This window comes from Microcebus murinus, chromosome 2, assembly GCF_040939455.1.
Source record: "Microcebus murinus isolate Inina chromosome 2, M.murinus_Inina_mat1.0, whole genome shotgun sequence".
Lineage (NCBI taxonomy): Eukaryota > Metazoa > Chordata > Mammalia > Primates > Cheirogaleidae > Microcebus > Microcebus murinus.
The window spans coordinates 120,193,687-120,208,298 of NC_134105.1; the positions used below are offsets into that span (position 1 = coordinate 120,193,687).

Below are 14,612 nucleotides of genomic sequence, written 5' to 3' on the forward strand. Positions count from 1 at the left end.
TAGCAGTTTTGAAATATACATTAAATTATTGTTAACTATCATTTCCCTACTGTGCTATCAAATATTAGAACTTATTCCTCCTATCTGTTTTTGTACCCATTAACGGGCTTCTCTTTATCCTTCGTCTCCTCTCTTCTTTTATCTATTAATATGGTGAATTATGCTGATTGAGTTTTCCAAGTTTGAAACAGCTTTGCATTCCCCAGATAAACCCCAATGGTTGTAATGTGTTTTACACATATTACATTGGTTGTGATGTGTTTATATATATATGTGTATTTTTATATATATATATATATATATGATTTGCAATGTATTTGATTTGAAGTTGACTTACATATATATAAATAGCTGGATTTGATTTGCTAATATTTGGTTGAGGATTTTTGTCTGTGTTTATAAGAGATATTGGTTTATGTTTTTTTTTTTTCTTGTAATAACTTCTTTAGATTTTGTATCAGGAAAATAGTGGTCTTGTACAATGTGTTGGGAAGTATTCTCTTTAATTTCCTAAAAGATTTTTTTATAGCATTAGTGTTATTTCTTCTTTATATATTTGGTAGGATTTGTCATTGAAACCATCTGGCCTTAAGTTTTTATTTTCAGAAGGATTTTAACCACAAATTCAATTTGTTTAGTAGATATAAGACTTTTCAGGTTATCTGTTTCCTCTTGGATAAGTATGGGTATTTAGTGGCTTTGAAGGAATTGTTCTATTTAATCCAAAATCTAATTTCATTTATCTAAAAATATGTGAATATTAGAAATTAAAAGTTTTTTGAATTACAAAATACAGTATTTGAAATCCTATTGCTTGGCACAATAATTAGTTTCTATGTGTGATCAAAGTATGTGAGTGGTCCAATTAATATGCATTGAGCTGTTGGCAGTGTTTCTTTGTTTCCTTTTGATCTCTGTGTCTCTGGAGTCTCTAGTGATATTTACTCTTTCATTCCTGATGTTGGTAATTTGTGTTTTCTATATTTTTTTCCATGCTAGTTTACATGGAGGTTTATCGATTTATTGATGTTGAAGAACTACCTTTTGGTTTTGTTGGTTTTTAAATTTTTCTTTCTCCAGTTTAATTTATCTCTGCTGTTATTTTATTTCTTTTCTTCTACTTGTTTTAGGTTATTTTGCATTCTTTTCCTAATTTCCTAAGGTAGAAGATGAGATTAGTATTTTTAGATGCTGCCTTTGTATTATAATATAAGCATTTATAGCTCTAACTCTCTCTATGTACACTCTTTAGATGTATTCCACTAATTTTGATTTGTTATATTTTTATTTTTGTTTAAAATATTTTCTATTTCAAACATTCTTCTTTGGAGGAATATTTTATCCATGGATTGTTTAGAAGTGTGTTATTTTATTTTGAAATATTTGGGGATTTTTAAGATACATTTCTCTTGTTGATTCCCAGTTTAATTATATTATGGTTACTGAACATATTTTATATGATTTCAATTTTTAAAAATTTGTTTCTTTTTTTTAAAAACAAGTCAAATGCAGTAGTGTGAAGGGGGGAAAGTAGTAGATCTAGGAGTTCAATCTGTAACTGATTGTGAACAGTCAAGTGAGATAACTCGCTACCTTTGGACTAGCCTCAATATTTTAAAATTTCTTACAGTTTGTTTTATAATCCAGGAAATGGTTTTTCTGGATAAATATTCCATGTGCATTTTAAAAAAATATGATTCTGCTGTTTTTGGTGGGGTGATATATAAATATAACTGTCTATTTGATGATGTTCCATTCTTCTAAACCTTGCTGAATTTTTGTAAAATTTTTTTATTGATGACTGCAAGAGGAATGTTGAAGTCTCCAATTATAAATGTGGACTTGTCTATTTCCTTCATTTCTATCTGTTTTTGCTTCCTGTATTTGAGACCATGTTGTTAAGTACATACAGTTATAAGATTCTTGTATGTTCTTGTTAAATTGATCCTTTTAGCTTTGTGTAATGTCCTTTATCCCTGGTGATTTTTTTTCTTGCTTGGTAGTCTACTTTGTCTTATATTAATAAAGTCTCTTCAGCTTTCTTTTGATTAGTGTTTTCATGGTATATCTTTTTCCCTCATTTTGCTTTTAACCTGCCTGTATTATTATAAGTGGATGTTTTTGTTAGGCAGAATGTAGTTATGCCTTGTTTTTAATATAATCTGACAATCTGTCTTTTAATTGGTATGTATATGTCAATTATATTGAATATAATTATTCATATATTTCAATTGTTGACCATTTTATTATTTGTTTTTTGCTTGTTTTCTGCTTTTATTTTTTTTTTTTGTTTTCTGCTTTTCATTCCTCTGTTTCCCCCTTTCCTGTCTTCTTGTGGATTATTTGAACATTTTATTAGTATTTCATTTTTGTTGTATCTCTTTATATTCTTTCAGTGGTTCTATGGATTGAGGTCTCTGTTTCTTGAATATAGTAGAAATGCAATAAAATTTTGGTTGGTTTAAACATAACCACTTAACTTCTAAGTGCGGTCTTCTTTTTTCTCTATATTTTAATGCACTGATCAATTTTAGTTTTCATAATTTGAAGTGATTTTGAAAATGCACTTAAAGTTTGCATATGGCTCAGAATTAATTTCTTGAAAACAGTGAATAAAATAGTTATATTTTAATAACTTGATTGGATTATAGTACAGGTAGATTTTAGAGATAATTATGTCTTTATATATGTCTGTATTCTTATTTCGTGTCTTTTAGAACCTAGTATTTTGCTGTAAATATAATAATTAAGAAAAAAATTATTATAAGCACTTGGGTGAATGCCAGAAGTATTATTATATTTAATCTTAAGAATTTGAAGGAAGTGTTATTCCATTTTATTATTAATAATACAGATATTGTGGCTCAGCAAAGTTACATAATTTGTCCACTATCATACATCTTATTAGTAGTGAAACTTTAAGTTCAAACCCAAGTCTATTTGATTTCAAAATCCATATCTTTTACCATTAGTCTAGGCATTCATCCCACATATATTTATTGAATATCTACTGTGTATAAGGTACAATATAATTTCTGTTTGAAATCATCACTTTCCTTGCTGTTATGGATGAGACAAATATTCAACAAATAAATATAAAAACAAATGTTTAATTACATTATGGTAAATATAGTGACGGGAAAGGACAGGGTATTTTGATGGGAAACTTAGTTTATATTGAGGAGGGTCTTGAGGAGGGTCTGGAAAACCTCTTTGTAGAAATAACATTTGAGGTATAGATCCAGTATGGCTGGAAAATAGCAAAGGGTAGGAGAAAACCTATATTGGCAGAGAGAAAATGATGTCCTAAGGCCTTGAGTTGGGAAAGAGTTTAAAGGCTTCAAGGAGCTGAAACAAGGCCAGAGTGGCTGGGATGTAGCAACAAACTATGTGTGTGAGATGAGCTAGAGAGAGAGGCAGACACCAATTTATCCAGGACTTTGTATTCCATGCTAGGGTGTTTAATTGACAGTTGCCATAAATTTCCCTCCTAAAAGAAAGTGGCTGTTTAGACTGCAGACTGTTCATAAGATAAAAACTTTATGGGTATAGCTGATATTTCTTTACCTAAGTATGAGGTGGTCAATTTTAAGAATCTGGCATCATTTACTTATCTGTCTATCCTGGAATCTGAGGTGTCTTAGGTTTTTTTGGTAAAAAGAAACTGAATTTTCCCAAAATGGTTAGTAGGTTTCATTGTATTGGTTAAAATAATACAAGAGTAATTTACATTTAGAATATCATGTTTAGAACATTGCACTGTAAAAGTTTTTTCAACCTCAGACATACTGTAGATCAAAATACCATGTTTCTTTTCATTTCAGCTCTTTTGAATGAGCCATTGAAATATTATCTTTCAATGTTTCCTTCAAATATCTAATATTTAAAATATTGTTATATCTTTTTAGTCTGAGGGAAAGGACCATACCAGTGGTGGAGATGCAATATATGAGGTGGTGAGTCTGCAGCGAGAGTCAGACAAGGAGGAACCAGTCACTCCTACTGGTGGAGGGGGTCCAATGTCACCCCAGGAGGATGAAGCAGAAGAAGGTAAGAATTAGAACTTACTCAGTTTCCTCTATTTATATGGCTACTTTACTTATAATCTTCAAGTGTGTGTGTGTGTGTGTGTGTGCATGTATGCAGGAGTGGGGAGGGGTGGTGGTTATTCCTAATTTCTGCCACTCTTAGGCTAGATTCTGCTAGAGACTAGATGCAAAAGAAACTTTGATTCATTTTGTTCCTTGGTTGCATAGTCCTCAGTGTGCCTTATGCAACTTTTTAACTTTGACAGCATCATTTTGCTGTTTTTATTTCCTATTTTATTTCAAGTATTTTTGAAGTGTTTAATGAAAAATTTCACATTCTCTCAAGTGTTTTTAGAATTTCAGCGATATGTTATGTATTCTCATTGGACTTTATTTAGTTCTGATTTGTTTTTTGTTGTTGCTGTACCCCTTGCCACTCATTTTTTGACTTAGCATATCTGCTTTGTTTACTATTAAGGGCTGCTGAAAGATGGTAACCAACCTCACAAGAGTCACATATCATTTGGCTCTATGCTCAGTTCTCTTTATATAGAAAGTTGAGTTAAATGGTAGATTTTTACTTGAAGCTCTTGTATTATCTGCTTCTAGGGTATGGTTTATCAATAGTAGATTTCTGAATTTATACCATTTTTGATAAAAGTTTCTTAGAATTCTCAGTCTTCCTCTGTATGAAACCATTTCCTTCTTTTATTGCCACAAAAATAATAGTTATTTTAAATTAATATTTATTAAACACTTACTATATACTAAAATCATTCTAAGTGTTTCAAATGTGTTAACTTATTTAATTCTTATAATCCTATGAATACTCTTACTTGGCTTTAGGGATGAGAAACTGAGACATAGACAGCAAATCACTGGCTTAAGGTAACTCATATAGAAGTGACAAAGCTGAGATCTGAACCCAGGCTATCTCTTTTTAACATTTGTACTTGTTATGACATTATTCTGTCAAATGAGCCAAGCAAGTAAAACACATAAGCAACTCACTTTTTAAAACTAAGGTAAAAGTCATGTAACATAAAGTAACCATTTAAAAGTGTACAATTCAGTTGCATTTACACATTCACAGTTTTGGCAACCATCATCCCTATTGTGTTTGAAAACATTCATCACCCAAGAGGAACACCATACCCATTAAGCTGTCACTCCCTGTCCCTTCCTTTCCCTAGCCTCTGGCAACCACTAATCTGCTTTTTGTCCCTATAGATTTACCTATTCTGGATAATTTATATGTATGGAATCATACACAATGTGACCTTTTGTGTCTGACTTCTATCACTTACCATAGTGTTTTTGGAGTTTTCTCACACTGATAGATGGTATAACATGCATCAGTATTTCATTCCCTTTTATGGCTGAATAATATTTAATTATGTAGGTTTACCACATTTTTTTATCCGTTCATCTGTTGATGGGTATTTAGATTGATTCCATACCTTGGCTATTGTGAATAGCTGCGATTAACATGAGAGTTCAGATTTTTTTTACATACTTATTTCATTTCCTTTGGATATACTCAGTAGTAGGATTGCTGGATTATATAGCAGTCCCAGTTTTAATTTTTTGAGGAACCTCCCTAATGTTTTCCATAATAGCTATACTAATTCACATTTCCACCAACAGTATATGAGTTCCCCTTTCTCCACATCCTCAACAGCATTTATTATTTGTCTTTTTGATAATAGCCATTCTAACTGGGGTACAGTGATTCTTATTGTGGTTTTGATTTGCATTACCCCCATGATTAGTGATGCTGAGCATCTTTTCATATACCTGTTGGCCATTTGTAATTCTTTTGAGAATTGTCCTTTTGGGTCTTTTGCATATTTTTAATTAGGTTATTTGTTGTTGGTTTTGCTATTAAGTTTTGTGAGATCCTTATACATATTGGATATTAAACCCTTATCAGGTGTTCAGCTTGCAAATATTTATTCCCATTCCATGGGTTATCTTTTACTCAGTTGATTGTTTCCTTTACTGTGCAGAAGCTTTTTATTTTGTTGCAATCCCATTTGTCTATTTTTGCTTTTGGGGTCATATCCAAAAAAATCATTGCCCAGACCAATGTACTGGAACTTTACTTCATGTTTTCATCTAGTAGTTTAATAGTTGCAGGTCTTACATTTAAGTCTTTAATCTGTTTTGTTTTTATTTTTGTATATAGTGGGTGAGATAAGGGTCTCATTTCATTCTTCTGCAGGTGTTGATATCCAGTTTTCCCACCACTATTTTATAGTCCTTACTCCATTGGGTGTTTTTGTCACATTTGTTGAAAATCAGTTGGCTGTAAGTGTGTAGATTTATTGCTGAGCTCTTTATTCTATTTCATATTGGTTTATATGTCTGCTTTTATGCCAGTCCCATGCTTTTTTGATTAGTATAGCTTTGTAGTATGTTTTGAAGTCAGGTAGTGTGATGCCTTTAGCTTTGTTCTTTTTGCTCAGGATTGCTTTGGCTATTTGAGTTTTTTTGTGATTCCATGTGAGTTTTAGGATTGTTTTTTATATTTCTGTGAAGAATGTCATTGTTATTTTAATAGAGATTCCATTGGATTTGTAGATTGCTTTCGGTAGTACTGTGGACATTTTAATAATATTCTTCCAGTCCATGAAAACAGGATATCTTTACATTTATTTGTGTCTTCTTTAATTTCTTTCATCATTATTTTATAGTTTTCATTGTAGAGATCTTTCCTCTCCTTGATTAAATTTATTCTTAAGTTTTCAATTTTCTTTTAGCTATCATACATGTTTTTTTTTCTTGATTTCTTTTTCAGATAGTTTGCCATTAGTGTACAGAAACACTGCCTATTTTTGTGTGTTGATTTTGTATCCTGCAATTTTACTAAATTTGTTCGTTAGTTCTAGTGGTTTTTTTTTTTTTTTTTTTTTTGAGGAGTCTTTAGGGTATATAAGGTCATGTTGTATGCAAACAGGGACAATTTAAGTTCTTCCTTTCCAATTTGGATGCCTTTAATTTCTTTCTCATGCCTAATTGCTGTAATGAGGACTTCCAGTGCTTTTCAGTCTTTCTGTTGAATAGTAGTGGAGGGGTAGACATCCTTTTCTTGTTCTGGATCTTAGGGCAAAACCTTTCAATTTTATCTTATGTACATTATACTTAATACATAAGTACATTATACTTAATAGGTACTTAATAGGTACATTTTTATCACTCACCTCCCTTACACCTTCCGCCCTTGTTAGTTTCCATTGTCCTTTACATCACTCTATGACTGTGTTTACCTATCATTTAGCTCCCACTTATGAGTAAGAACATTTGGTGTTTGTTTTTCCATCCTGGGATATTTTGCTTAGGATAATGTTTTTCAGTTCCATCAGAGTTGCTGCAAAAGACAACTTATTTTATTCCTTCTTATGGCTAAGTAGTGGTTCATATGTATATGTGTGTGTGTGTGTGTGTGTGTGTATGAATACACACATATTTTTTTATCCACTCATTGATGATGGGCATATAGGTTGATCCTATATCTTTGCAGTTGTGAATTGTGCTGTGATAAACATTTGGGTGCAGGTATCTTTTTGATATAATGACTTCTTTTCCTTTGGGTAGATACCCAGGAATGGGATTGCTGGATCAAATGGTAGGTCTGTTTTTAAATCTTTGAGAAATCTCCACACTGTTTTCCACAGAGGTTGTACTAATTTACATTACTTATACAACAGTGTATAAATGTTCCTTTTTCACCACATCTGTGCCAACATCTACTGTTTGTTGACTTACTAATAATGGCCATTCTTGGCTGGGTGAGGTGGCTCATGCCTGTAATCCTAGCACTCTGGGATGCCAAGGTGGGAGGATCACTTGAGCTCAAGAGTTCTAGACCAGCCTGAGCAAGAACAAGACCTTGTGTGTCTATAAAAATAGAAAAATTAGCCAGATGTCATGGTACCCACTTGTAGTTGCAGCTACTTGGGAGGCTGAGGCAGGTAGATTGCTTAAGCTCAGTAGTTTGAGGTTGCAGTGAGCTATGATAGCTCCACTGCATACTACCTGGGGTAACAGAGCGAGACTCTGTCTTAAAAAAAATGGCCATTCTATAGGGATAAGGTGGTATCTCATTGTGGTTTTAATTTGCATTTCCCTGATGATTACTGATGTTGAGCAGTTTTTCATATGCTTTTTGGCCATTGGTCTATCTTTTTTTGAAAAATATCTGTTCATATCTTTTGCCCACTTTTAATGAGGATTTTTTTTTTCCTTGCTGATTTGTTTGAGTTCTTTGTAGATTCTGAATATTAGTCCTTTGTCAGATGCATAGTTTGCAAATCTTTTCTCTCATTCTGTAGGTTGTCTGTCTTTCTGTTAATTTTTTTCCCTTGTGGTGCAGAAACTTATTAATTTAATTAAGTTCCATTTATTTGTTTTTGTTGTTACTGAATTTGCCATTTGGGTCTTAGTCATAAATTCTTTGCCTAGGCTGATGTCTAGAAGAGTTTGTGCTATATTTTCTTATGGAATTTTTATGCTTTTAGGTCTTACATTTAAGTCTGTAATCCATCTTGAGTTATTTTTTGTGTATGGTGAGAGATAGGGGTCCTGTTTCATTCTTCTGCATTTGGCTATCCAGTTTTCCCAGCATCATTTATTGAATAGGGTGTCCTTTCTCTAATGTGTGTTTTTTTGTCTGCTTTGTCAAAAATCAGTTGTTTGTAGTTATATAGTTTTAATTCTGGGGTTTCTATACTATTCTGTTGGTCTGTGATCAACCTTTGTACCAGTACTGTGCAGTTTTGATTACTATAACCTCATAGTATAATTTGAGATCAGATAGTGTGATATCTCCTTCTTTTGGGTTAGGATTGAATTGGCACTTTGGGCTCTTTTTTGATTCCATGTGAAATTAAGGATTGTTTTATCTAGTTTTGTGAAAGTAATGTTAGTATTTTCATGGCAATTGCATTGAATCTGTAAATCACTTCGGGTGGCATGGACATTTTAACAATGTTGATTCTTTCAATTCATGAACATGAGAAGTTTTTCCATCTGTTTGTGTCACGTGTGATTTCTTCTGTCAGTGTTTTGCAGTTCTCCTGGTAGAGATTTTTCACCTCCTTGGTTAACATAGGTAAGTAATGGTGTTCAGTTCATTTGACTCTTGGCTTAACTGTCATTGGTGTATAGAAATGCTCTGATTTGTGTTCATTGATTTTGTAACCTAAGATTTTGCTGAATTCATGTATCAATTCTAGGAGTCCTTTAGAAGAACCTTTAGGATTTTCTACATATAAGATTATATCATCAGCAAACAAGGATAGTTTGACCTCCTCTTTTCTGATTTGGATGCCCTTTATTTCTTTTTCTTGCCTGATGGGTCTGGCTGGGACTTCTAACATTATGTTGAATGGAAGTGGTGATAGTGTGCATTCTAGTCTTGTTCCAGTTCTTAGGGGGAATGCTTTCAACTCTGCCCCATTCAGGATGATATTGGTTGTGGGTTTAGCATATATAGCTTTTATTATTTTGAGGTATGTTCCTTTCATGTCTAGTTTGTTGAAGTTTTTATCATAAATGGGTGATGGATGTCATTGAATGCTTTTTCTGCATCTATTCAGATCATTATATGGCTTTTGTTTTTAATTCTGTTTATGTGGTGAATCACATTGATTGATTTGCATATGTTGAGCCATGTTTGCATTCCTGGGATGAAACCCACTTAATCATGGTGAATTATCTTTTTGATGTGCTATTTGATTCAGTTTTCTAGTATTTTGTTGATGATTTTTCCATGTGTGTCCATGAGGGTTTAGTCTGTAGTTTTCTTTTTTTGTTGTATCCTTTCCTGGCTTTGGTATCAAGGTGATTCTGGCTTCATAGAATGAGTTAGGGAGGATTCCCTCCTTCTTGACATTATAGAACAGTTTCAGTAGATTGGGTGCCTGTTCTTTGTAGATCTGATAGAATGCAGATGTGAATTCGTCTGGTCTCGGGCTTCTTTTGTTGGGAGATTTTTTTATTACTGTTTCAATCTTGCTGCTTGTTATTGGTCTATTCAGGATTTCTGTTTCTTCCTGATTCAGGCTTGGGAGGTTTTTTTTGTTTCCAAAAATTTATCTATTCCCTAGATTTTCTAGTTCGTGTATGTAGAGGTTTTCATAGTAGTCATGTATGATATTTTGTGTTTCTGTGGTATCAGTTGTTATGTTTTCTTTTTCATTCCTGTGAGCTTATTTGAGACCTTTCTCTTCTACTTTTGGTTAATTTACCTAGTGCTCTATTGATTTTGTTTATTTTTTTTAAAGACCCAGCTTTTTGTTTCATTGATCCTTTATATTTTTTTGTTTGCTTTGTTTTCTATTTTGTTTAGTTCTGCTTTGAGCTTTGTTATTTCATTTTCTACTGGTAGCTTTGGGTTGGGTTTTTTCTTCTTTAGGTTGTTAATTTGCGATTTTTCTGTCTTTTTCATGTAAGCATTTAAGACCATGAACTTCTCCCTCAGCACTGTTTTTTTCTGCATCCTAGAGATTTTGGAGTATTGTATCCTCTTTTTCATTTAGTTCAGAAAATCTTTTTATTTCCATCATAATTTTGTCACTGACTCAAGGATAGTTCAGTAGCAGATTGTTTAATTTTCATGACTTTGTGTAGATTTGAGAGTTCCTCTTGGAATTGATTTCTAGTTTTATTCCACTGTGGTCTGAGAAAATACATGATATGATTTTAATATTATTGAATTTGCTGAGATTTGTTTTGTGGCCTAACATATGACCTATCTTTGAAGATGTCTGTAAGCTGATGAGAAATATATGTATTCTGTGGTTTTGGGGTAGAATGTTCTATAAATGTGTGTTAGGTCTATTTGTTCTAAAATCTTGATTAAGTCCAGTGTTTCTTTGTTGATTTTCTGCCTAGATGATCTGTCCATTTCTGTCAGTTGAAGTCCATGGCTGTTATAATGCTGTTATTTATTTCTTTGCTTAGATCTAGTAGAATTTATTTTATGAATCTGGGAGCACCTGTGTTACTTGCATATTCATTTAAGAATGTTATATCTTCTTGCTGAGTTGCTCCCTTTATAAGCATATAATGACCATCTTTGTCTTTTTAAACCATTGTTGACTTAAAGTCTATTTTATCTTATTTGAGAATAGCTACTCATGCTTGCTTTTGGTTTCAATTTGCATGGAATGTTTTATTCCATCCCTTTACCTTGAGTCTGTGAGAGTCCTTGCTAGTTAGATGGGTTTCTTGGAGACAACAAATGATTTGTTTGTGTTTTTTCATCCAGTTAGCCAATGTGTATCTTGTAAGGGGAGCATTAAGACTATTTACATTTAATGCCAGTAGTGATATGCGTTTTTTTGTTTTTTGTTCAGTTCTTTGGAATTTTCCACATATACTGTCATGTCTCCTGAGAATAAAAAGTTTTATTTATTCCTTATCAACCTGTATACCTCTTATTTTATTTTCTACGTGTCTTACTGCATTTGTTGGGTGTTCCAGTATAATGTTGAATAGGAGTGGTGAAAGGGGACATTCTTGCTCTCTTCCTGATCGTTGGGGAAAAAGCATCTAGTTTCTTACCATTAAGTATGTTGTTAGTTGTGGGTTTTTTGTAGATGTTCTGTATTAAGTTGAGGAAGTTCTTTATTTCTACTTTTTAGAGTTTTTATCATGAATGAGTATTGGATTTTGTTTAATGCTTTTATTGGTATGATCATATGATTTTCTTCTTTAGCTGTGGATGTGCTAGAGTATATTAATTGATTTTTGAATGTTTCTCTGTGGTTATCTAGTAGGACTGTCTACTTTCTTGTGCCTTTCCAGTAGTTTCATCTGTAAACAAAAGTCTTGGATTACTCTAAGTATTTGTCTATTTTGCTCCAATTTCTGGGCTACCAATGTAATCTCTTCTTTCAGCGTTCTCAGTCTTCAAAATAGGGCACTTGACTGATTTTTATCCAGCAATTTTGATGTGTTTTGATACAGTACAACTAAAAATAAACTTTATGAAGGCAAAATTTACATACAAGAGAATAAACCTATTTTGAGTATTTAGTTCAAGTTTTGAAAAATGTATATATCTGTATAACCACCATCACAATTATGATATAAAAAATGTTCATCACCACTAAAAACTTCTTTCTTATTATTTTATAGTTTATCCTTTCTCATTTGTGGTTCCTGGCAAGCACTGATCTCTTTTCTGTCATCATAGTTTGCCTTTTCTAAACTTTCATATAAATGGAGTCATTTAGTACATAGTTGTTTGTATCTGGTTTCTTCACGTAGCATAATGCTTTTGAGATTTATCTATGTTGTGTCAGTAGTTGGTTCCTTTTTATTGCTGAGTAGTAATCTCTTGTATAGATATGTTGGAATTTGTTTGGTCACAGATATGTTGGATTTGTTTGGTCACCAGTTAATGGACTTTGGGGTTGTTTCTAGCCATTGACTATTATAATAATGCTGCCGTATATATTTGGTTACATTCTTTGACACATATATGCTTTCATTTAACTTTAGGAGTGGACTAGCTGGGTCTTATGTAAGTATATGTTTAACTTTATATGAAACCACCAAGCTACTTTTGAAAGTAGTGATACTGTTTTACATCCCTGTCAGCAACATATTTGTCAGTTGCTCTATACCCTTATCAACATTTGACATTGCCAGTTTTGAAAATTTTAGTTATTCTAATTGATGTGTTATGGTATATTGTGGTATTAGTTTGCATTTCCCTAAAGACAAATGTTATGAATCTTTTTATGTGTTTTTGTTCCATTTACATATCTTCTCGGTCAAGTATCTAGTCAAATATGCTGGTCATTTTTAAACTGGGTTATTTGTTTTACCGATTTATAAGAGTTTTTTTTTAATGTATTATGAATAAAAGTCTATTATCAGATGTATCTTGCAAATGTTTCTTATATTTTGTGGTTTGCATTTTCATTTTCTGAACAATGTCTTTGGAAGAGGAAAAGTTTAATCTTTATGAAGTCCAAAAAAAATTTGTCAATATTTTTTTTCTGTATGATTTGTGCTTTTTGTATTTGTCTAATCCTTGCCTAACTCAATGTCACAAACATTTTTTTTCTTTTTTCTTCTACAAGTTTTGTAGTAAGGTCTTACATTTAGATCTATAATATATTTAAGTTTTTATTTTATTTTATTTTATTTATTTCGGCATATTATGAGGGTACAGATTTTAAGGTTTCAATAAATGCCCATTTCCCCCCTCCCCCCACAAGTCTGAGTCTCCATCATGACCATCCCCTAGATGGTGCACATCTCACTCATTATGTATGTATATACCCACCCCCCTTCCCCCTCCCACCTGCCCAATACCCTATTACTGTAGTACCTATGTGAACACTTAGGTGCTGTTCAGTTAATACCAATTTGCTGGTGAGTATATGTGGTGCTTGTTTTTCCATTCTTGGGAAACTTCACTTAATAGTATGGGGTCCAGCTCTAACCAGGAAAATATAAGATGTGCTGTATCACTGTTGTTTCTTAGAGCTGACTAGTACTCCATGGTATACATATACCATATTTTATTAATCCATTCTTAGATTGATGGGCACTTGGGCTGTTTCAACAGCCTTGCAATTATGAATTGTGCTGCTATAAGTTTTTATATATAATTGCAGGTAGAATTTGTGGGGTTTTTTTTGGCTTAAACAACAAAAAGCATTTATTTTCTCTTATTTTTGGGGGGTGCAGAATTAAGGAGTGACTTACCTAGGAAATTCTGGCTAAGAGTTTCTCATGAAGGGTCAGAGATTGTCTGGGCAGGTAGTCATCTGAAAACTTGACTGAGCAGGACTTAAAGTTTTAAGAAGCTCAAAGGACTTGCTCATACAGCTGCCAAAATAATACTGGTTTTTGACAAGAAACATTAGTTCCTGTCCACATAGTTTTACCATAGATGTTGATTGGGTGTCCCTAAGTGTTTCCAGAGAGAGCAGTCTAAGAGACCAAGGTGGAAGCTGCAGTGCCTTACATTTCCTAGCCTTGGGATCAATTATACATCATCACTTCCACAGTATTCTGTTGGCCACAGAGTTCACTCATATTTCCATTGTATGATTCCACAGTATTCTATACAAGACTTCCAAGAACATTGTTGAAAGTCACCTCTATCCCAGATGACATGAATGGGAAAAGAGCAGAGACCTCATGCAAAAGATTTTTGGGCCAGAGCTAGAATCTGTGCACATTCTTTCATGCTAAAGAAGAACTGCAGTGGCTATTGGGGAATGTAATTGAGCCCTGTGCTCAGAAAGAAGAAATAGGTGTAACAAGCATATGCTGAAAGTTATTTGAACTTAAGATTTTAGGTAATGTCATATAAAAAATGCCATTCTCTTTAAAAATAAAAAATACATGGAACTAGAATTGAAAGAGAACAGAATTAATAGAATAGCAGGTATTATTCAATAATAACACATTATGCAATTTAGTAGCACATAATTCTGTCCTTTGCTCTAATTTAGTAAAAAACATTCCTCACTTCTACTAAATTTCAAGAATGTTAACTAACAGGTATTAAGTATTAGTTTTCTAGCATATAATACAGAATATTTAATATATCTA

At 32.7% G+C, this 14,612-nt stretch overlaps 1 protein-coding gene across 4 annotated transcripts in view; it reads left to right on the forward strand.

The window, feature by feature from the left end:
• Window positions 1-14,612, forward strand: part of RABGAP1L (RAB GTPase activating protein 1 like) — a 689,918-nt gene that overhangs the window by 148,761 nt on the left and 526,545 nt on the right. For all 4 annotated transcript variants that reach the window (XM_076000395.1, XM_012765066.3, XM_012765067.3 and 1 more), the window contains one exon: window positions 3,909-4,050. In XM_076000395.1, the coding sequence (XP_075856510.1) occupies window positions 3,909-4,050 (142 nt within the window). The remainder of the gene's footprint in view (window positions 1-3,908; window positions 4,051-14,612) is intronic.